At 38.8% G+C, this 24,053-nt stretch overlaps 1 protein-coding gene across 1 annotated transcript in view; it reads right to left on the minus strand.

Annotated features, from left to right (window-relative positions):
* Positions 1 to 10,122: 10,122 nt before the first annotated feature.
* Positions 10,123 to 24,053, minus strand: part of ANO5 (anoctamin 5) — a 68,653-nt gene continuing 54,722 nt past the window's right edge. The window contains 5 exon segments of the mRNA XM_023758900.1: positions 10,123 to 10,478; positions 12,407 to 12,512; positions 16,249 to 16,427; positions 20,013 to 20,047; positions 22,758 to 22,888. Of these exon segments, the coding sequence (XP_023614668.1) occupies positions 10,257 to 10,478; positions 12,407 to 12,512; positions 16,249 to 16,427; positions 20,013 to 20,047; positions 22,758 to 22,888 (673 nt within the window). The 3' untranslated portion in view covers positions 10,123 to 10,256.

The following is a 24,053-nucleotide window of genomic DNA, read 5'->3' on the forward strand; positions in this document are numbered from 1 at the left end:
TCTTAACTGATATGGGTTTAAGTTAATCATGCTATTTATGTAACCTGCTTTTTTCTCACTAAATCGTATGCGACTTCATATTTCTCTGCCAATAATGTAGATTAACAGTGTCTAAGGATGGTAAACCCTAACTCGACTTGGATGTCCTGTCCTTTTTATCCCATTTAGGCTTATTCATCTGTGTTTTGAACTGTTTTCTAATATGATTTTTGTTCTTCTATATCATACTATTTGTTTAAAATTTTAATAAAATATGAGTAAGGACATTGTCATATTTGAATATAGTATTGATAAACTATAGATATAAAATAGTTTTAAATGGTTAATAATTGCTATGTAAAAGCTGGTGGATAATTTCTGCTGCAGCACAGATTTCTGTACCACTAAGGAATTATGTCACATCTTTTTTATTCCTTCAAAACTTTATGTCCTGACTCTGCAGATTTGTCCTAGAAGAGATACGTTAGAACATTTTATGTCTCTTGCAAACAAGGAATGAGACAGTTATCAATGGTGAGAAATTTCATTGGGTTGCTCTGATCAGATGATTAGAAGAGGAAAAAATAATAATGAAGGATATAAGAAAGAAAAGATTAATGGAAATTGAAGGTCCAATATGAAAACCAAGTGATTAAGAACACACATTGCCTGACTTGTTTTTATGTGAAACCCCATTTGTCATCTTATTTAAACACTCTTTCTTTCTTTTTTTAAAAAAATATTTTATTGATTTTTTTACAGAGGGGAAGGGAGAGAGATAGAGAGTTAGAAACATCGATGAGAGAGAAACATCGATCAGCTGCCTCCCGCACACCTCCTACTGGGGATGTGCCCACAACCAAGGTACATGCCCTTAATCAGAATTGAACCTGGGACCCTTCAGTCCGCAGGCCAACGCTCTATCCACTGAGCCAAACCGGTTAGGGCTAAACACTCTTTCAGCTAACCCTTGTAATTTTCCCCCTTCAATAGGTTGGTGATTCCATAAGAAGCAAGGCGACCTCTGTAATCCCAGGAAGAACACTTTGCCAAGATACAAAACTGTGAGCAAGCATGGTGCTTCCAGCCCACTTTCCCCTTCTCCCTGGAATCTTCCTGCTGCAAGGACATAGATGATGCAGGCATCTCATTCCCACACCTCCAGCCCTGCTCTCTCAGGATCCATGATCCATCAGAGATGCACCAAAGCCACTTGCTGCTGACACACGGGAGTTGTCTCTCTTAGTATCTGGAAACTGACGACATCCTTACCACAGCCCCTGTTAGTATCCTTGCTTCTCATTTACTGGCTTTTACTGGCATCCTGCCTCTTGTTTATGAGAATAAACAATTAATTATTTCTGCCCCAGTATGTCAACTTATATCACAAATATTCCAGGGCAGCCTTCACAAATCCTTTGTGTTGCAAATGAAATCTCCAACTACATACACTATTTTTTAAAGGCAGATAGCTAGTTCATCTCACTTTTGAGTAGGTTTAAAAACAAACGAACAAATAAAAAAACATTGGCCCCATTGTTACAGACTTGAGAAATTACTTTATCTCTCTGAGCCTCAGTTTCTTTACATATGATATAAAGATAGAAATCCCTATTTTATAAAATTGTCTTGACAAATAAAAGAAATAGTACATAATATGTAAAATGCATGATTTAGCATAGTGCCCAGCACATAATCAATTGTATATTTCTCCCCTCAGATCCCCATATCCTAGCACTTTGAAGTTTCTAAGAAAGGCCAGGTTTTGCCAGAGTACAGGAGTGGGGTTGGAAGTATTTTTAGAAAATTTTGTGACAAATAGAGTAGCAATAAAAGACTCAAAGGGTCTCAGCCTGGGGACAAAGAAAGCTTCCAGGGATAGGAGATGTCATCCAAAAATGACCTGCTCTACCAGAAGATAATGTTGGACCACTATTACTACATTTTTCCCCCAGAAATTCCTCCTGTGCAAATACATGAAGGTGGGCATGTAGTGGAAAATATAGCATAGTAATTAAGAACCAGTCTACTTAGCCCTGAAACTAAATCTTCTTTCTGATCCAGGAATACTAAGTACCAACTGCACATTTATTGAAAAAAAAATCTATGTATAAGCAGAACTACACAGTTCAAACCTGTGTTGTTCATGAGTCAACTGTAGATTTATTTCCAAGTATTTGTATGATATGTTAAGTCAACAATGAAAACATGGTGAATCCATTGTTTAGTAAAGATACTAAAATAATGCAGATATTGGAGTGAATGGCATGATAAGTGGCATGATATGTCACTATCATTGCTAATATTTTGATTTTTGGGTTGAAAAATGCATTTTCATAAAAATAAAAAGCAACAATCCTCTTTCTGGCATTTATTAGCAATACCTAGGTAGGTTAGTATACTTCTGTGACTAAATTTTCTCATTAGTTCAATGGGATAATAATACATCAAATACAGGATAATATACGGAAGATGTGTTTAATGGTAAGCACACAAGAAATAATTATGTTCCATTCATTTGACAAATGTAGATGCATAAAGGTGTATTGGATACAGTCATGTAATTTTCTCCTGAACCAAGCGTCTTAAAGTAAGACACGTGAAAGAGAAAGCAGACTTTGTGTTTGAAGCATCAATTTTGTGGCATTGTCATCACCATATTGCTACTTTATGAGAAGCACAGTTTCTACAAGTTTCTAGAGAGTGGGCAAAGGTATCTCGTGTTTTTAATTTATATTTCTCTGATTACTGATTATGAATACATTTTCAAATGTTTATTGGCTGTTTTAACAGGATACTCTCTCTGTTTTTCTTTCCTTTCCTAGATATTGGCCCTATCTGGCCACAAGTCTCCTTGTACCTTATAATTTTCTGATACTTTCAATAATTTTTAGAAAATATTTTAGCTAATCTTTTAGTGGTTTTTAGGGTTTCAATGGTCTGAATAAAGCTCAGGTATTATTTCTGGAAGATTAATTTCTTGTTTCTGATTAAAAAGGGTATGAGTCTAACATGTTCTATTAAAAATAATGTTTTCTAATGCTTTCCATAAATTTCTCTTCCTAAAATTGATTTTCCTTTCTTTTTTTTTCTATTTACATTGCTGTTTGGCTGCCCCTGGCATGCCCGCTGACTAGGAATTGAACTTGTGACCTCCTGGTTCATAGATTGATGCTCAACCACTGAGCCATGCTGGCCGGGCAAATTAAGTCTATTTTTAAATCACATTGTTCAGATGACCACTAGTCAACAGCTTTGTTGGCTTGTCTAGATGGCAGTTTGCATGGTGTCAACCTGGTTAACTGGAGATGCACTTACCAGTAGTCTTTATAATATGGTGTCAGGTTAGATTTGCAAGAGGAAGACAGAAGTGAAGCAGCAGCTATTTCTCTCTGAAGGTCTTTGGGACCAGATATGGTGAAGGACACACAGAAAAGGAACCATCTAGTGGACTCTAGCTCATTCTCACTCTTTTCCAGTCCATGTCCAGGTCTTCTGGACCCGCAGTGGCTCCAAGCCAGGAAGTGAAGTGTGGCTGCAAACTCACAGGAGTAGCTCTATAGAAGCAGCAGCTTTCCATAGACTTCTTCAATAGCTTCCTTCTCAGACTCACGTCAGCACTTGAGTGTCCACGCCTGCTGCAACTTGTCCACGTATGGCAGAGTTTCAGGGGAACTGAGGGGTGTCTTTTCTCTGACCCCCCAAGTCTCCCTTCCTGCCATCACTTCCCAGTTCCGCCCACAATGTCAAAAGATCTCTTTTATATAACAAATTCTTTATTCTACAATTTTCATAGTAGCTTTGCTGTCCTGATTAAATCCTGTCTAGGAATCTATTTGTTCTTTCAGATACTTAGAATGTGATGTATTCACCTTAATTTCTGGTTGGTATTCACTTTTTCTTTTCTTGAATATATTGTTGAAAGCAAGTACATTTTATCTTATTCTCCCTCTTTTTTAAAAAAAATTAAGTAGAGACTACAGGTCCAGGGCTCTTAAGGTGTAATATTTCAATGACTTCTGCACAGGATTAGAGGACTTCTACAAATTTGAAAATCCTGAGTCTAAATGACTTGGCATACTTCCCTAATGGTTGGAGTGGTAAATGAATGTTTGATGTTATTAAAAAATGCTTGAGGCTAGAGAATTTGGTATTTTTATGAAATTCTCATCAGTCTTATACCCCACAAAAGGTAACCCTGCACATTTTTTTAAGGTTCTAAAGGTATATTTTTATGACAAATGGCTCACACACTTACCCTATGTATTAAAGAATATGGTTTTGTGAACCAATATCATCATAATAAATTCAATTTTTAAAAAAGATACTAGCCCACCTGTCATGGCTCAATGGTTGAGTTTTGACCTATGAACCAGGAAGTCATGGTTCGATTCCCAGTCAGGGCACGGGCTCAGGTTGCAGACTCCATCCCCATTGTGGGGCATGCAAGAGGCAATCGATCAATGATTCTTTCTCATCACTGATGTTTCTATCTCTCTCTCCCTTCTGCTCTGAAATAAAAAATATATATTTTAAATAAATAAATAAATAAATAAATAAATAAATAAATACTAGTTTCCCAGCTGGTGTGACTCAGTGGTTGAGCAACAGCCTGTGTACCAAGAGTTCAATTCCCAGCCAGGGCACATGCCAGGTTGCAGGCTCAATCCCTGGTGTGGGGCGTGCAGGAGCCAGGCCATCAATGATTTTTCTCTCATTGATATTTCTATCTTTCTCTCACTCTTACTTCTCTCTCTAAAAAATCAATAAAAACTTTGTTTTTTAAAAGTTACTAGCAAACTATAACACTATGTCAGCATAACATTCTTCAGATATTCTGTAACCCTGAAGACTGTTTTAAGGCTCCTCTCCCAGAGGTTTCTTCTGCTTTTAAAGACCTAGGGTAGGACCAAGGAATATGCATTTCTCACAAGTAGCCCAGAGAAGTCCATTGAAGGTTATTATGGATTTCTTCTGGGGAAAGACAGGAATGGAAGAAAATTCAGAAAATATATTAACTTGCTATTTATGTCCTTGGACCTTTCTATACACCTATATATCACCCCACAAAACAGAAAAAATAAAGAGGCAAAACAAAACTACTACCATCTCCATTTTTTTGTGCCTTCCAACCTCTATTTCAAGAATTTGCAATTCTAAATGTAACAAACATAATTCTGTGAATTAAACATGTTGCATGTAATGCATTTTAATGTTTCTAATGACTTAAAACCCTCTTAAAACATTCCAATTCAGAAAAATTATATCAATATCCTATATAATAAAAGAGAAACATGCAAATTGACCATCCCTCTGGTATGCTCACCAGCCAATTAGGAGTTAGTATGCAAATTAACCAGACAAAGATGGCGGGCCTGTGGTCAGTGCACACGTACACAGGCGCCAAGTGGCTGGTGGCAGGCGTCCCACCTTGTCCTGGCTGCTCTGAGCCAGTGGGCAGCGTGTGCAGACATGGCCCAGCCTGCCCTGGTCACTTTGGGCAGGTGAGCAGCACATGCCGGCGTCCCACCCCGCCCAAGCCACTCCAGGCCTGTGGGCAGCACACGCAGAGAGCCTCTGGACAGGGGAGGCAGGCCGGCAGAGGGCGGCCTGTACTCCCCACATGGCGGCGGTGGCAGCCGTGAGCATGCCAAGCGGAGCCTGCTGGCTGAGCTGAAGTAGCGCCTGCAGGCCATCAGTGCCGAGAAGTGGCTGTGCCAGTCCCACCTCCTGGCCCAGAAGGTGCATGATCACAGGGACAGTCACTGTGGTGAGCCAGATTGACATCCTCCTGGCCACGCCATGGGGGTTTGCAGATCTGCGAAGCCACAGGCCTCCGGTGCGCACATCCTCTTCTTGCCCCCTGGCATGAGAACATCCCTCAGCGCGCTGTCACCCTTGCGTGTCTGCAAAAGTCCTGGACAAAGGCATGTGCAAGTTCCCCCTGCTCCTCCGCCGCACTTCCATCAACTCCAGCACGTCCCCTCCGGCATGCTCACGTCCTTTGGATAGTGTCTGGGTGTTCTGGGTGCTAAGGGTGGGCGCCTGTGAGATGACAATGAGGGCCAAGTGGTGATGCCCTGTTCCTGCAGAGGCCAGTGCAGTGAAGAGATCACCTCCGTGGGGCTAATGCAGGTGCTGAGGCAGGAGCAGGTGCAGACAGACACACCTGGTGGGCGCGGGCAGCCCTCGCTGAGGTGCCTTCGGTCAGTGTTCAAGATCAGGAACCCAGAGGAGGCGAGAAGTTCCGTCCTCTCAGTGAAATGGTGGGATAGTCGGGGTGACTGCAGAGGAGGAAGGTGCACTTTGGGTGCCGGCACCCATGAGCGAAGGCTGCCCTGAGCCTCGCTCGCTTGGGGCCTAGCGCACTCTTGCCGGGCAGAGGGTGACAGGACGTGCTTTTCCGAGTTAATGAGAGAAAACATTGATTCTCCTGCTGCCCACGAAGGTGGAAAGTGGAGTGGGGATACATGCGGGGAGTGAGCGAGGTTCCCTGTCTGGGGGTTCCAAATCTGCTATTGGTTCCTTTCACCACTGACTAGAGATATACAGGGTTTCCCCCCAAAATGTATACACACTTTGAATACCTACTAATTCCAATGGGTTTAAGCATGAAAAGAAAGAAACAACAATGGAGCTGTCATCTGTTAAAAGTGCGGGCACAAACCCGCAGTCGGACATTCCCCGAGGGGTCCCAGATTGGAGAGGGTGCAGGCCAGACTGAGGGGCCCCCTTCCCCCCACCCCCCTGCATGAATTTCCTGCACCGGGCCTCTAGTTTTTCTATAAGAACAAATTGAGTTCATGTCAAAATGTAGTTTAAAAATAAGAATTACTTTATTCACTGAGTGAATATGAATCTCTTAGGATTTGTTACTTAATAGCAACTTTCCCTGCATACCTGCATACCCACTTCTTCCCACAGGTATGCACACACGTACAAATTGGAAGAAAAAAAAAACAGAACTATTTTTTTTTTTTTTGTCAACTGCATGGCATATATTCACTCACAGAAAAGACATACCTAGTCAAATATTTTGGGGTGAGAAAGGCAGGTTTCTCCCACCCATTGAAAGAGGCTTTTTTTTAAATAAATATATATATATATATATATATATATTATCATGAATTTTTACATAATGCTGGAATAAATGGCATACTTTAATTGTTACACATAAAGGAAAAGAGTAATAAGTTGTTTAGAAAACAGTAACAGAATAATTACAGTAAATCAGTTTTACTTTTGACACATAATAGTTTCCAACTTGAAATTTCTTTGGTTTTTCTCTCATCCTCATTAGATGGCTAAGGAAAGAGACCTTCCTTTTAGCGCCCCCCCCCCCCAACAGCTGGACCATGATACCTTACACAAACAACTCTCTCCCCATGGAAACATGCAGTTTCATAAGGAGAGAACTCCTTTATCTTCTTCTTCCTAGGTCCCTCTCCTCTTTATCATCTTCTTTCCTTCTTCTCCTTGATAACTTGCTTAATGGCTTAGATAAAAGAAGAATATTAAATCCAGGAGGAGTCATGAGATACAGCAAAAATAAGAGAGTATTCCATTTAATTAAGATACTCCATTCTTGATGGATTACTCTAAAATAAATGTTTTGAAGTGGATTCTGCTTCTTATGTTCAAAGAAAACCCGATGAAGGCAAGGATTAGAGATGACATTTGAAAAGAGTTATGTATTTTTCAGCATTTGCATTTAAAATTATTTCAAATAAAATCTCAAATGTTTCCTGTAACATTTCTAAAAAAGTAACTGTGGGTTTGATTGGATGATAAACACATTGGCCATGCTGATCAAAATCAACTTACATTTGACAGCCATGTGCTATTAATTCATCCCTCCCATAATAACCAGTAGGTTTAATTAGATAAGACAAATCTATCTGAATGGATTTGGCTTTGGACTTGGACTAGAGAACTTTTATGAAAGTGATGGATATACTTACATTTCATTTTAAAATCTGTAAAACTAGGAGAAACTCTTTGTAGAAGACTGAAACATGAAACAAAGTATTTATCAACTAGAGGCCTGATGCACAAAATTCGTGCAAGAGTAGGCCTTCCTTCCCTTGGCTGCCGGCACCGGCTTCCCTCTGGCACCTGGGACCTGGGCTTCCCTCACAGCCCTGGCTTCCTCCAGAAGGTCGTTCGGAGGGACATCTGGTCTAATTAGCATATTAAGCTTTTATTATTATAGATATTTTAAAAGAAAAATACCAACCAATCATAAAGGCTAAAATTTACTATTTCTTCTCTTGTCTTCCATACAGCCTAGGAATCTAACACTTGAGTTGGTTTAGGATGGCAATGTACAGACAACCTTATGAGATAAATATGTCTTTATTTTCTTACAATCCAGCTCTATAAATATTGTTAGGCTACAAAAATTAAAACATAAGAAACCAGTTTCCATATTTTAATTTTTATTAACACCTAGGAAGGAACAATATGAGCTGTGCACAATGTACAACACCGTAGTAATGCAGTTTTATTTAACAGGTCAAACATACTGCATCTGTGGCTTACTTCATAGTAACACTGACTGGATTTCTCACACAAGAAATATATCTCCTCCACATGTGAAATCATGCTTCAACAATGAGATAATTTCAAATTACACAAAAATATTCATAAAAATCTACCTAGTGGGTGACAAATTATTACTGCCAATATTGGGATAACTGTCTCATAGTTTTATAAAATTCATAATCCTCAGATCTAAATACTTAATATTGATCATTGGTTAATACTACCTGACATATACTTAATACTGACAATTCCACAAAATATATTAGCATCAAATAATGAAACACCACTTAGAAATTTTTTGCAATAACGTTTCTTCTTTTGTGTGCAATTAAAAAACACTATTCCTTTGGAACTTAAGTGTAATTTAAAACTAGAGATTCAAGTTGACTGGTATCTCTCAACTTATAAGGTTAAAAAATATATATGCCATATATATATATATATATATATATATATATATATATATATGGCATTTATTTTTAAGGGAAATAAGAATGAGTGTATATGTGCCACAGACCTAAGTATGAGAGTAATAATTCAATTTTTTAAAAAAATTTACCTATCAAATTACCACCTCATTCTTATTTTGTTGATCCATTTTTGGTGTTAAACTCTGTGATTGATGTCAAATCACATCAAATCAATAGCCAACAATACCACTGTGTGTCAAAGGCATAGGGGCAAGGCACTGAACACTGTATAAAGGGATGAATCAATATAAAAGATTGTAAATGCATTAAAAGATTTGAGATTACTTTAAACAAAAAAATCAAATTTCATAAACAACTTGTGCCTAACATACAAATAGCTAATGCTCAAACAAGCTTCATGATGAAAAAAGGCATTGTAGAAGACAAATAATTTTTTAAAAATAATTCAACATTTTTATATTAAGGTCAATAAATTAATCAATATACATTGTCTTGAATTTCTTAACTACAAAGAAAGGACATTACTGCTTTAAAATATCTTTCATTCAGTCAAAGACCTGAAACAATCTAATAACTTCTTCATACTCTTTTCCAGATAAAACAATCCAGTCTTCAAACTATTTTTACCAAAACGTTATCTTTAAACAACTGAATTGTTAGTCTTTTGTTGAAACCCAAATGTTCAGTCTCTTGAAAAAGCAATTTTGCATTTACCTGAAGGACCACCTGGGATTCTTATGAAAGTTTCACTTATTCAGGACAACTTCAGAAACATACTCTGGTCATGATATTTACCCAATATACTTAATATGTGGGTCTTCTTATGTCATCTGAGTTTGGTTTTTCATTTGCATAGTCTAAAATGGCAGGTTAAATATGGCTTTTTAAGCCCCTTCACTTCTTTTCTCTTTGTCCCAACATTTTTCTTGATGGGAAAGTGATATGAAACAACCCAGTAGAAGACCATGAAAATGTGCAGATGCACTGGAAGGTGACCGGACAGCCCTAGTCCAGTGTTGGATTATAAACTGCAACATTCCATGATTTTCCATATTCTGATTCCACATGCACTTTTAACAATCATTTATAGAATCCCAGAAAACAATATCTAGGGAGGGCCCAGCCAATGGAGCAGAGAAGGTATTCTTCTGACCTCACAAAGTTGGCCTCTATAAAAGTGTACAAAAATTTGAGTTAAAAAAGGAGAAGGGATAAAATTGACACATGGCTTCTGGCCTCTGGCCCTAATCTAGGGAAAATGTGAAGCCAGTCAGGCTACCAGCTGCTTACTCATTTTGTTGACTAGATTGTTGATTTAGCCAGCTATACTTTGTTTTCCTGAATCATGAATTCCTTGTCATATTCACTAGAATCAAGTGTCAAGTTCTCTTTTAATTTCTTAAGCTCAAAGTCATGGAGAATCTTGACTGTCATTAGCCTTTCTCGCTTAATTTTCTCCAGAACATCTTTTGGAACATCAGGGATCATCCAAGCCAACAAAAATTTAACTAAAAACACAACATGCTAGAGAAAACATTAAAAACAAAACAAAAACAAACAAACAAACAAACAAAAAAACAACACTGTTAGAATTGTCAAATGTTCAGCAGGAAGCTCTTACAAATAATTTCATTCATTCAATAAACTGTGCTCAATGTAGGAAGTACCAGGAAAATAAAGAAGATATGACCCCTGTCTGGAACTTTCCTACAAAGACCAATAGTAAACAAATAAATACATTCTAAAATATGTAATACAGAAATTGAGGTTGAACATGTCATTGAATATACTCTTTTTTCTATGCTCCCTCCTAAGAACCTAAAATACTTGAAAATAAAATTTAAAAGATATAACCAACAAAGACAAAAAGAAGGGAGGGAATAGTAATAACAGACTCCAGAGTAGAGAAAGCTTGCACTTAAACTTGCAATGGTTCCCTGGCCCTGATAGGGGTGTGGGCAGGAGGCAACCAATCGATGTGTCTCTCTCACATCAATGTTTCTCTCTGTCTCTCCCTCTCCCTTCCACTCTCTCTAAAAAAAATCAATGGAAAAATATCCTCGACTTGAGGATTAACAACAACAAAAAAAAAACACACAAAAAAACAAAAAACAAAAAAATTTATAAAGACTAGGGAATCAGAATGGTTTTGCATTTGCATTTCATAACAACACTGGCTCCAACCCAGGGAAAAACTAACAGAAAATAGAGCAATGTCTTTAAGAAAAATTCAGGATACCTAAATAAAGATAGTTAAGCATTTTTTAGGGAAAAATGACTTTCAATCTTGAATTTCATACCAATTAATCATCGATAATGAAAGAAAATATATTTTTAATATGCAAGTTTTCAAAAATTGATGGCCCATAATTTTCCTCAGCAAATTACTGAAAGATGTACTTCATTAAAATAAGCTATCAATCCAAAAAAGGGAGAAACATAGATTGCAGAAAATATAGTAATTAATACAAGAGAAGGTAAAGAGAAATCCCAAAAAGACAATGAGTCAGAGCCTGTGATAATTGCAAAAATTAGTAAGAATAATGAATAAACAAAAACAAAAATATCAAAAGATTCCTAATGCAATTTACCAGACTGAAAGGTGATGAAAAATGTAGGAATGAAAGAGTGATAAAGAAAAGATAGAGAAAGAGAGAAAGGGGGAGGGGTAACATGTGGAGGAATGCTACATAAGACTGCTCTCTTTTCTTTATTGTGCAAAATTATTTGATTTTTAAAAATTACTTACATATATAAAAAGAAAAACTGATTTGACTTTGTGTGTGCTTGCATTAGACTTTTCCATTATTGAGATTCACTGTAGAGTAAAAAAAGTGCCTTACATTGACTTGTCTCTCCCTTATTGGCTTTCATGTCTTACGATTTGTAGCTCTCAATTTGTGTCTTAGTCAAATACCACCTCTGTATTTGTTCTTTTTTACTGCATGTCTTATATCTAAAATTATACTGGAAATTCCACAAGGGAGAAACATAATATAGTGGATAGAGCAGAGGCTTGGGAGTGAGATATCTGGCATCAAAACCCAGGTTTAATATTAGCTGATTATCTTTCAACCAAATATCTTATTTTGATAAGTCTTAGAGTCATTTTACAAGGGCAAATAATAATAAAGTCTAACTTACAAGGTTATTATTATAGCCACTGCAACCAATATGTAAAGGTATTCAGTAAAATCAGTGGGTCCTCTGCCTTTTTCCTGTCCCTCAAGGGATGTAGCCATATTTTTTCTTTTCTGCCACCTTGATAGTTAGTAAGTGAATGACAGGCACTCATTATACTGAAAATATCCCTACATTGCTTTCTATGACAACAAATATATCAAAACAATTTATTTAGATAATGCTAATTCTTTTCTAAGCAGATATCTTTAGACATATATGGCTAAAGGGAGCAGAAAGACTAACTGGAATGAATGCTAAGAAGGGCTTACCTCCATGACTATGATGAAGGTCATTTTGGCAGCAAGGACGTGCCAGAATTGCATATTATGAGAGTATTTCTCTGCGTGATTAGGGGGATATCTGTGATCTCTATACCTGAAAAATATATATACAAAAAATTAGCTACAGATTCAAATAGAGAGACTTCTTAAGAGACTCTTTTAATTGACCTCAAAAGTCAAGTCACAGTAAGATAACTGCTACCCTGAAACATTTATCTTTCTTGTACAGATAAAAGTCATAAATGTTGCTCACATATAGTATAGATGTAGCAGGAGATATAAGTGAAACTTCTCTCCTGTCCTTCAAAGACAGATATTGCCATCTCCATTACCTCCCTTCCTACCCCTTAACACAGGTAGTTCTAACCATCACCCCAGAGAAACCAATTGTCTCCTGTCAATATACTCAAGGAACATTTTAATCCTCATCTTATTGTATCTTTCAAGAATAAAACTTGACATTATTAACGATTTCTATTTTCTTGGAACTCTATTTTCTTTTGGCTTATCTGACACTGCATTGTGTTGTTTGGGTTTTATTCTTTACTATCCTTCTGGAGTGTTCTTTGTGCTCAACTTTGTGAGCTCATTGTTTTCTACAAAGTTACTAGAGATTGATGTGCTTCAAGGTTTTAGTCCAGTGATGACATCATGAAATACAACACAAGTGTCCATGCTTTTAAAGGCAATGCTATGATTCCTCTAGATGCAAATATGAAACATAACAATGCTTCTGTCTACCTGTGATGCAATATTTTGCTGTTTCTTTGCTGGAAACCAAAATGAAGTAATTGGCTTAAGAATTAAGGGGCCTTAATGTTTATTCTATCAATATATTATAGTATAGTATAATATAGTATAATATAATATAATATAGTATAGTATAGTATAGTATAGTATAGTATAGTATAGTATAGTATAATATAATATATATAAAACCCTAATATGCAAATAGACTGAACGGCGGAACAACCGAACAATCAAACAACTGGTTGCTATGACGTGCACCAGGAGGTGCGTGTGGAACATGGCAGGCATTGGCAGTAGGCAGAAGAGTGTGCAACATGGTGGGCATCGGCCGTGGTGGGATGGTGGAGCAGGTGAGTGGGGGCGCCAGACCAAGGCAGGGTGGCGGTTGCTGTCATTGGGGCGAGCCTCTGGTGGTTACTGAAAATTCTTTGCTCCATGTGCTGCAGTCCTGCCAGGCACTCACACCAGCTGCTTGCGCCTGCTGCTGGTGCCCAGCTCCAGCCCCAATCACTCGGCACTGTCAGCGGGTGTGAGCTGTGGCTGCCAGCCCCAATCGCCCATCAGGACTTTTCCTCCTCCCCCTGCTCCTGAGGGGCGATTGGGGCAGCAGCCCCACACACTGATGGTGCTGGCCCCGCTTGCACCCACTGCTGGTGCCAGTCCCAATTGCTCTGCACCATCAGCGGGTGTGAGCAGGGCTGGCACCATCAGCACATGGGAGCAGCGGTGGCGGGAGCAGAGCTGCCAGCAGACAGGGGACTGAGGACTGTGGCGGGAAGGGCTGGGCGGGGGTGCAGAGGATGGGCTGAGACCCACCCCTGTGCCCACCTCAGCCTCACAGCCCACAGTTCCTTTCAAGGTGCATGAATTTGTGCACTGGGCCCCTAGTATGGTATGGTATGGTATGGTACGGTATAATGTATAATATAATATTAATATAATACAATATATTATAAACATATTATATATAAATCTTTTAATTCTAGAGTAAAAAGATACTACACAGGATAAGTGTAGAAAGAGTAGGTTTACAAATCCAATTTCATTCACTGCATAAAAAAGAACCCTTTACATAGGATGGATGGTGAAGCAATCATATTTCTACTTCTTTTTTAGTTTATCTTATTTTGAGGACATATAATTAAGGTCAAGTAGATTAGATTCACCTATAACATAATTATATATATATACACACACACACATATATATACATACATACACACACACACACACACACACACACTGAGTGGCCAGATTATTATGACCACCTGACGTTTGCAGCAAATTAGCTATAATTTCATGCTGAAGTTGCTACAGGGCCAGACCATTATAAATAGGGAAGCAGGTTGCTTACCACGACAGTAGAAGTGATTTTTTTCTTTTTAAAAAAATATATATTTTATTGATTTTTTACAGAGAGGAAGGGAGAGAGATAGTTAGAAACATAGAAACATCGATGAGAGAGAAACATCGATCAGCTGCCTCCTGCACACCTCCTACTGGGGATGTGCCCGCAACCAAGGTGCATGCCCTTGACTGGAATCGAACCTGGAACCTTTCAGTCCGCAAGCCAACGCTCTATCCACTGAGCCAAACCGGTCAGGGCAGAAGTGATTTTTTCCCCTCAATATATGGGTAAACAATGCAATTTAACAGCCTTTGAATGTGGGATATATATTATTATGAGTGGCCAGATTATTATGACCACCTGACGTTCGTAGGTAAATTAGCCATACACTGCATCATATGGGATATGGAAGCTGAAGGACTGTTTGAACACCTTTGCTGTCTGCAGTTATCAAGATAAAACTCCTCCAATTCGCACAGAAACACAAGGATTGGACAGTCGAGCATTGGAAAAAAGTCATGTGGTCCAATGAATCACGTTTCCAGTTGCATCACGCAGATGGCAGAGTGAGAATTTGGTGGAAACAGCATGAAAGCATGCACCCCACATGCATGTGTACAACCCTTCAAGCTGGTGGGGGCAGTGTTATGGTTTGGGGTATGTTTTCCTGGCATGATTTGGGCCCTTTAATTCGTGCAGAACAACGTCTGAATAGCACAACATACCTAAGTATCTTTGCTGATCAAGTTCATCCTATCATGATGGTGTATCCCAATGGAGATGGCTTCTTCCAACAAGATAATGCGCCATGCCACGGTGCTCGTATTATGCAGGAGTGCTTTCAAGAACATGAGGGAGACGTTACCTTGCTTAGTTGGCCCCCACAATCACCAGATCTCAATCCAATTGAGCATTAGTGGGATGAAGTTAAAAGAGCCATCAGGCAGCTGGTTCTACAACCATCAAATCTCACAGAACTGGACAGTGCTATTCATCAGGCATGGGGTCAGATTCCTCACATCACCTTTCAACATCTTGTGGAGTCAATGCCAAGAAGAATCGCCGCAGTATTGAAGGCAAAATGTGGCCCAACGAAGTACTACTGATGGGGTGGTCATAATAATCTGGCCACTCATAATAGTATAGATCCCACGTTCAAAGGCTGTTAAATCACATTGTTTACCCATATCTACAGAAAAAAAAATCACTTCTACTGTCGTGACAAACAACCTGCTTCCCTATTTATAATGGTCTGGCCCTGTAGCAACTTCAGCGTGAAATTATAGCTAATTTGCCTACAAACGTCAGGTGGTCATAATAATCTGGCCACTCAGTGTGTGTGTGTGTGTGTGTGTGTGTGTGTATCTATATATCTATATATCTATATATCTATATCTAATCTATATCTATATCTATATCTATATCTATATCTATATATAACATCTTGGAATCAAAGGGCATTTGTTGGTGAGAAATCTTTCCAATAAATTTAGAAAATAAAAAGCAATTCAAAATTGACATTATCTTTACCCATAATATTTTCTTACTTTGCGACATTCTACATTTCCAAATCAGAATCATAGAATGTGTGAATTCTAAAATTATGCACTTGTTTTATCCAGGATTTTTATTGCTCCAAGGAAATCCTTTATGTTCTAAGGCATGAATGAAATATAGAACTTAGAAATACATTTAGAGGGTAAAATTAAAGTCTAAGAAAACAAGAGGAAACCTGCAAGTGATGAAGTCTCGTTTGTCCAAAGGTGCAGTGGTGTTTGGTAAATCGGCTATCAGGAATATTGACAGGCTGTTATTGACATATCCTTTCAAAGGTTCACTGCCATTTGATGAATAGGCATAGTAGTAAACTAAACGAGGAATGATGTCCGATGTAAATGCAACAATAAAAGCCTAAAGGATAAAGCAAGAGGGAGATCAGGAGCAAGCAATCTAGTTTTAACATGTCAGATTTGTTCCCTGGCTGGTGTAGCTCAGTCCCATGTGCCAAGGGTTGCTGGGTGGATTCCTGGTCAGGACACTACCTGGGTTATGAGCTTGATCCCGGTGGGGGGCATGAAGGAGGCAGCTGGTTGATGTTTCTCTCACATTGATGTTTCTCTCCCCCTCTTCCTTCCTCTCTCTCTCTCAATCAATAAAAATATTTTTAAAAATGTCTGATTTGTATTTCTCTCAGTTCCATGTGCCATATGGATGCAAAATGATTAAAATGCTATTATAAATCATGATAATATGAGTCTTTGGCCTAAAATATGAAATACCACATTTATAGTATACTAGAGGCCTGGTGCACAAAAATTTGTGCACTCGGGGAGGGTCCCTCAGCCCAGCCTGTGCCCTCTAGCAGTCTGGGACCCCTCAGGGGATGACCACCTGCTGGTTTAGGCCTGCTTCCCGGCAATCAGACATCCCTATGGCCCGGGAGCCCTTGGGGGATTTGCATGTTTCTCTTTTATTAGATTAGATTATGGTGTGTTTTTTCTTGCCATCATTAACCAGATTAACTGTTGGTTATGTGTTAAAGTTCTATTCCTGCTAAGTCTAGAAGCAGCCTCAGAATCCTTCTCACCATTCATCTTAAGTCTGATGCTTAGTTAATCAGAATTAATACCTGAGGTGAAGCCTCTTACTGCAGATGTATCCCAGAATGTATGGCATACTCTCTGCTTATGATCCAGCTAATAATACATTGCCTCAATCATGTTGATTGAGGTCATTTTTCCCCTTGCAGTTTCTAGTAGTAGATTACCAACTACTGCCTAGGAAGTAAAATTGACTGTCTCCATGTAGATCGCAAAATAAGGCATTTTTCTCATCAATAAAATTTCATTATTTCAGCATGAGTAATTTTGTCAACAACGTTTTGAGGCAGTAACAGTTTATAACAAATTGAGTTGAATTATTGTTTCAGGTACTGTGCTGTGTCATACACAGATTTCATTTTATCTTTGCAACAACTCTATACAGTAGGTACTATAATGACACAGATGAGGACACTGAGGTATAGAGAGATCAGGTAACTTGACCAGTAAAACCCAAAAGTGGCTGAGTCTCATTTCAAATCCATGAGCCTTGTTATTTAACCATTACACTCCACTCAGTATTGTGCTAGAGCCTGCTCTTACTGGCTCACAAATTTTCAGGAATTTTGTAAGCTGGTTGTTAAACATGTTCATTATTCAAAATTAAATTATATAACCTTAAAAGTGAATAAATTACATTAAAACCAAAGGAAACACATACTCTAAATTCATCACTCCTCAATTATTTACTACACTTTACTGTTCTGACTCTTGACATTATTTATATCTTTTGGGTCTTTCTGGTAGAATATAATAGTGTATTACTGCATGTTTCTCCTCACCTCTGCATTTAGTGGCATCACATTAGCAGCTGAAATCAGCCTTGGATGGAGAATTTATGCCACAGAAATTGGCCGACAGTATAAATCAGAGTTTTGTTTTCTTTGATTGAGAGCCAGTTGTTAAACATTTATCGGCATAACACTGACCACATTGGTGGTGGTGGTCTTGTCAGAATGTGTTAGATTATGCAGATGAAAATCTATTTAAACAGATTTGATGTAGATATTTTCAAAGATGGAAGAATTGTCCCTGTCAACTATGTTAGTTGATTCATATCTTAACTAATTGTCATCATTGCAAACTTTTCTGTCCCCATATAGATTGCTGGATATAATATGTCATGCCCTGTCCCTGCCCCCTCCCTTTGTAGCCTTTGTTACCTTACGAACTCTAGTTTTCCATTTATATGTTTAAGTACCAACCTTACTGGCTTAAAAATGTAAGCTTTTAACACTGCTCTGTTCCTTATCCTTCCGATGAAAAATGGAGTTGGGTTGCGGCACAGGAGAGAAATTCAGAAGGGGAATATTGAAGTAATGACCCCAGTAGAAGAAGAGGGAACCTATTTCCCGGGCCACAGGCGCTGGCACCCTGGACCACAGGGCTGGCAGCTTCTCCAGGTGGCTACAGCCTGGGACCTTGGGGCGGATGGCTTGTCCATCTCCTGGGCCGCAGCCAGCTGCAGGCGCTGGCGCTTGGACCGCAGGTGGGTGGCTTCTCTGTGTCCCCTGTGATGTAGTGTGGGCAGCTTCTCCGGCTGGCTGCAGCCTGGGATCACGGGGCAGGTGGCTTCTTTGTCTCCTAGGCTGCAGCCAGCCTCAGGCGCTAGAGCCAGACTTCTCTGTCTCCCCTGACTTCTGCATCTCCAATAGGCCTGGAGCAGCCAGAGCCAGGATGCTTGCATGGTAGCTGTGGCTGCAACTCAAGTATCCTGGCTCTGGCCTCCGCCATCGTTGTTGGGTTAATGTGCATATCTCTGGATCGGTTTGTGGGCGTGGCTTGGGTGTAGCGAAGGTATGGTCAATTTGCATGTTTGTCTATTATTAGGTAAGATAATTAGTAGTCCAAGATGACATAGCTAGAAAGTGACTAAGTTAAAATCGAACCTAAGTGTACCTGTCTCCAAAAACATGCTCTTTCCACCCTGCCTTTCTATTTCCTACATTTCTCATTGTTGCACAGGGCAGTTCCAGTGACCTTAAACAAAATCACTTGGCTGGATCAACTCTCAACTCCCAAAGCTAGGACAGTGTTTGGGTATGTGTGTATGTGTGTGCGCATATGCGTGTGCATGTGGAGGAGTTTGGAGGGGAGGGAATGGAGAGATAGACAACCATGAGCTAGTACAGTGATGGTGAACCTTTTGAGCTCGGCGTGTCAGCATTTTGAAAAACCCTAACTTAACTCTGGTGCCGTGTCACATATAGAAATTTTTTGATATTTGCAACCATAGTAAAACAAAGACTTATATTTTTGATATTTATTTTATATATTTAAATGCCATTTAACAAAGAAAAATCAACCAAAAAAATGAGTTCGTGTGTCACCTCTGACACGCATGTCATAGGTTTGCCATCACTGACCTAGTAAATTTCCCACAGTTAAATGCAATTAATTTCAGTATTTTATTTCATAGGGAAGCTATTTTTCCATCTTTTCCTAAGCTCTAAATGGTATAAATAACATGATTCTTTTAGGGTTGATAAGTCACTTTAAACCACCTGGCTCTATATCTACATTTCTAGTGGTAGATTTTTTTTAATGATCTACATTAATAAAAGACAAACATGCAAATTGACCATACATTTGCTACACCTTAAGCCATGCCCACCAGCAAATCAGAGCGACTATATGCAAATTAACCCAACCAAGATGGCGGCCGGCAGCCACGGAGCTGGAGGAAGCAGGAGGCTTGGTTGCCCCAATGATGGAGGAAGCCAAGCTTCCCGCTTGTTGTGGCCTGGCTGTGAGCTCCACTCAAAGCAACAAAGTTTCAATTATAGAAGGTAAATAAACCCCAGAATAAAAAAAGAAAAAAGAAAAAAATAAGAGGCTGGGAGCTTCCGTCTCCAGGGGGGCTTGGCCAGCCTGAAAATGGCCCTCAGCCCCTCACCCAGACTGGCCAGGCAACAAATCCAAATTGGATAACTGTAGGGAAAAAGGAAAAATTTGTAAACTCATTATTATGGAGGAGAAAAGAGGGAACACTCTGCCCAACACCTGCCACTTCTGGCATTTTGGAAGGATCTATACCAGCAAAGTACTCCAGGTCTCTTTCCATCTGCCCACTTCCTCCTCCTTACAAGAAGCATAGTGATGTATTTGCTTGCTAAAATAGAAAGGAGAAATAGGGCATGCACAGCTCAGTTCTGTCCTTGCTGTTTCTTTTGAGATCTGCTTATCTAAAGAAAGTATCTATTCTTCTTAGATAAGATATTCTTCTTAAAACACAGTCTTTTATTATCCTATATAATAAAAGGATAATATGCAAACTGACCGAACAGCAGAATGACCAGAATGCCTGCGGCCCCTTGCCTTGCCTGGCCCACCCCCAATGGCCCCCATCAGGCAGGCTGGCTGGACCCCACCAGTGCACAAATTCATACACCGGGCCTCTAGTAGTCTATAGTTAGGCCTTATGCTGGTCTAGACTTTACATTGGTACAGCCATAGTAGTGGGGTAATCAAGTTTTTCTGTCTTGCTAATCTGAGTACTTTTTCAGATCAGGGATATGACCGATTCATTTGTATGCTTCCAATAGCCAGCATATGCTGGGTATATAAGAGTACTCAACTATAAGCCTTATAAATTAACTAGAGACCTGGTGCACAAAATTCATGCACAGATAGGGTCCCTAGGTGTGGCCAGTGATGAAGGCTAAACTGTGGGGTGACCAGTGGGATGATCAGGAGGCCCCCACTGGCACCCGCCTTGGCTGGCCTGGCACCACCCGCTCACTGGCCCCAACCCCTGCTGCCACAGCCACTGGTCGCCTACCTCTGCAGGGCAACCAGCGGGGCAATTGGGGGGACCCCCACTGGCACCTGCCTTGGCTGGTCTGGGGCCTCTGGGCTGGGGGCAGCTCCTGTGTTGAGTGTCTGCCCCCTGATGGTCAGTGCGTGTCACAGTGACCAGTCGTTCCACAAATTGTTTTGCCATTTGGTTGATTTGCATTTTAGGCTTTTATTATATAGGATGCTTTATTTAAGCTTTGAAGAAGCTAATGGATAAAAAGTCAGCATAAAACAAGCTATTTGAGAATAAACCATAAAGTGAATTTTCTAAAGCATTGGAAGTATATATGAATTATAAGTGGGCAGAGGAAATATACATTTTCTGGAAAAAAGTATTAATTAAAGTCCTGATTCTTTGTGATATCTTGACATCTTTCTAAATAAGTTTTACTCTCCTCACTTAGTAAGCTGGCTTCTCTCCCCATTTTTGTTATTTTGTTTCCAACAATGCTTGGAATAAAAAAAAATGCAGTTGGCAGTCTGGGCTTCCCACATGAATAATAATAATAATAAAAAAGATATACAGGAATGGCTCTGAATTGAAGGAGGAAATAATCTTCCACTAGTCCTCTATTTTTACATGAATCTTGAGTGTTTCTGGATTTCAGCTTTTCTTTTAAAATTTCCTCATGAAAATCAGCCTTGTCATCTACTAACCCAAGTGAACAAATTGCCTCATTCCTGCCTCCTCTGAACCAAGAAATATGAAATTAAGAGGAAGTAGTATGTAGAAATAGCTTACATTTTCCATGTTAAAACTCCAGATCTTTACTTAAACTCTTTGCGACAGTAGAAAATTAAACTATTGATGTTTCAGTATCCTCTAAAATAAAATGCAGTGAATAATGACTACTCTGTAAGATGTTTCAAGATTAGAGATAATGTATGTAAAATATCCAAATAAATTAATTGTAGCACAATAAATGGGAGTCAATCTTATGAAACCTTGATTTTATATTTTAATCAGTGGTAATCTCTGATGCATTTACATACAAATTCATTTGAAACTTATATAATTAAAAATTATAGCCTTATCACCCCATAAAGTAAACACTACCTAACTCTGGAGCCAGCTACATAGAGACTTCTTTTTATTTGTCCTCAAGTTACCTATTTCAATCCAGGTATCATAGATATGTACTATAGTGGGGAATCAGTAACAAATTCAGGCCATCTCATTCATTCCACTGTGATTTTATAGGTCTTAAGAATAAGTTAAAAATTGTCTAACTTAATTTCACCAGAGAAGCAAAGAAATGTCACTGAAAGGAAGCACTCTAAGAAGCTATATAGGCAGTCTCTCCATCATTCTCTCTCCTAAAATGTTACCTCAAGATCTCTTCTCTGTTCAATCCTTAGAATATTTTATGAATTTATTGTGTTCAATTTGGGTTTCCCTGAATAACTGCTTTTAACTTTCTTCTTTTCAGCATGAATAAGGGAAAAAATAAATGTTATGTCATTCACTGGAAATGTTTTTCAACTTATTCTCTCTCAGCTGCCACAGAGGCAAACAAAGGGAGAAACAGCTATGTAGGCTAATTTGAGACAGTCTTTAAAAAGTAATCTTTATTTTATTTTGTTCAATATTAACATTCCATTAATAGAAAAATATATCTAAGATTGGTGTTTTAAAACTAAACTTCACTCTACATTCTGTTTGGTGGGTAAAGTCAATGTTGAGCCAATCTTTTCTATACTCATCCACCTATCTTCTCATCCATTGTCCAATGATTTATTGAACACCTACTATGTCCAAAGCAGAAAGAAATACTAAGAGATGAAAAAACACTTATTTTACTCAGCCATATTCTATGTTTCAAAACAAGTGGTAGAAAATTACCTGTTTCTAAGTATTCATAGAATAGTCCAAGACTTCCAAAAGTCTCAAGGTCATGATCCTGCTCCCATCGACTGTATAACTTTTCAGAGTTGGTCCGAGCTTTTCGGCGTCTCCACCAATTCAGAGCCAACCTGTTGGAAGTGAGAGAAGTAAATACATGAAATAGTGTTTTAAAAGGGTTATAGAATCAGATCTAGAAATTGGAAGTAAGAAAGGTTAAGTAATTTAAGATCACAGGGCAAGTAGAGCTAAAGTCCAAATCAAAATCTAGTGTTCTTTTCATAACATGTGCCAGAGTCAAAAGTTCTTTATTGGAGTGATTAAGAAAACGTAATAACCCTGAATCTTCCCATGGAAATACATTTAACCAGAGACAGTTCTGTTAAAGAGCACGTGGAGAAGAGGATCACCATAGGGCTGTTTTTTTCTATTTAATTTACTAACTTTTTTCTTTGTTTGTATATATCTTTTTATTTTTTAAATTTATCTTTATTGTTGAAAGTACTTCAGATAGCCTCCTTTTTCCCTCCATGTACTCTTTCCACCCTGCACCCACCCCTCCCAGGCCTTCACCACACTATTAACTTAAACATTTGCTAAAAAAAAAAGCACCATGATAATAGAAGAATTTCATCTTCTTCCAGAGAAAATTTCTCATGATTACTTAAATCAAGCAAAAACTTCTAAGTCATACATATGGATAAATGGCTTCTTGAATGTTTCCGAAGATCTGTTTCCCATTCATTATGATAGTCAACTGGATTGTCAATTCTATAAGGGCTATGCATATATGCATATAAATTCCCAGGTTAATCTCTCCCCACTCTCCCCACCCCCACCTTCCCTCTGAGATTCATCAGTCTGTTCTTTATGTTGTAATGATATTAAGAAGAACACTCAAGAAAGTAAGGAACTGCTTAAAATAGAAAATGCATGACAACAAAAACACAGAGGCTTATCTAATCCATGAAAATAAATGAAATAATCCTAAGCAAAATATGACCTAAATTCCATATTATACAAAAAATAAAATGTATCCTATCTAATAATAGAGAAACATGGTAATTAGCCGTACCTCCGCTACCCTTCCCATTGGCTAATCAGGGCGATATGCAAATTAACTGCCAGCCAAGATGGTGGCCGGCAGCCAGGCACTGAAGCGAACAGGAGGCTTGCTTGCTCCAGTGACAGAGGAAGCCAACGTTCCCCGCCTGCGGCTGCCGGCCTCTGAGCTTGCAGTTTGAAACATTGTTACAAATATAGAAGCTAAACAAAACCCCAGAAACCTCCTTTCAG

This window comes from Myotis lucifugus, unplaced genomic scaffold (assembly GCF_000147115.1).
Source record: "Myotis lucifugus unplaced genomic scaffold, Myoluc2.0 scaffold_143, whole genome shotgun sequence".
Classification (NCBI taxonomy): Eukaryota; Metazoa; Chordata; class Mammalia; order Chiroptera; family Vespertilionidae; genus Myotis; species Myotis lucifugus.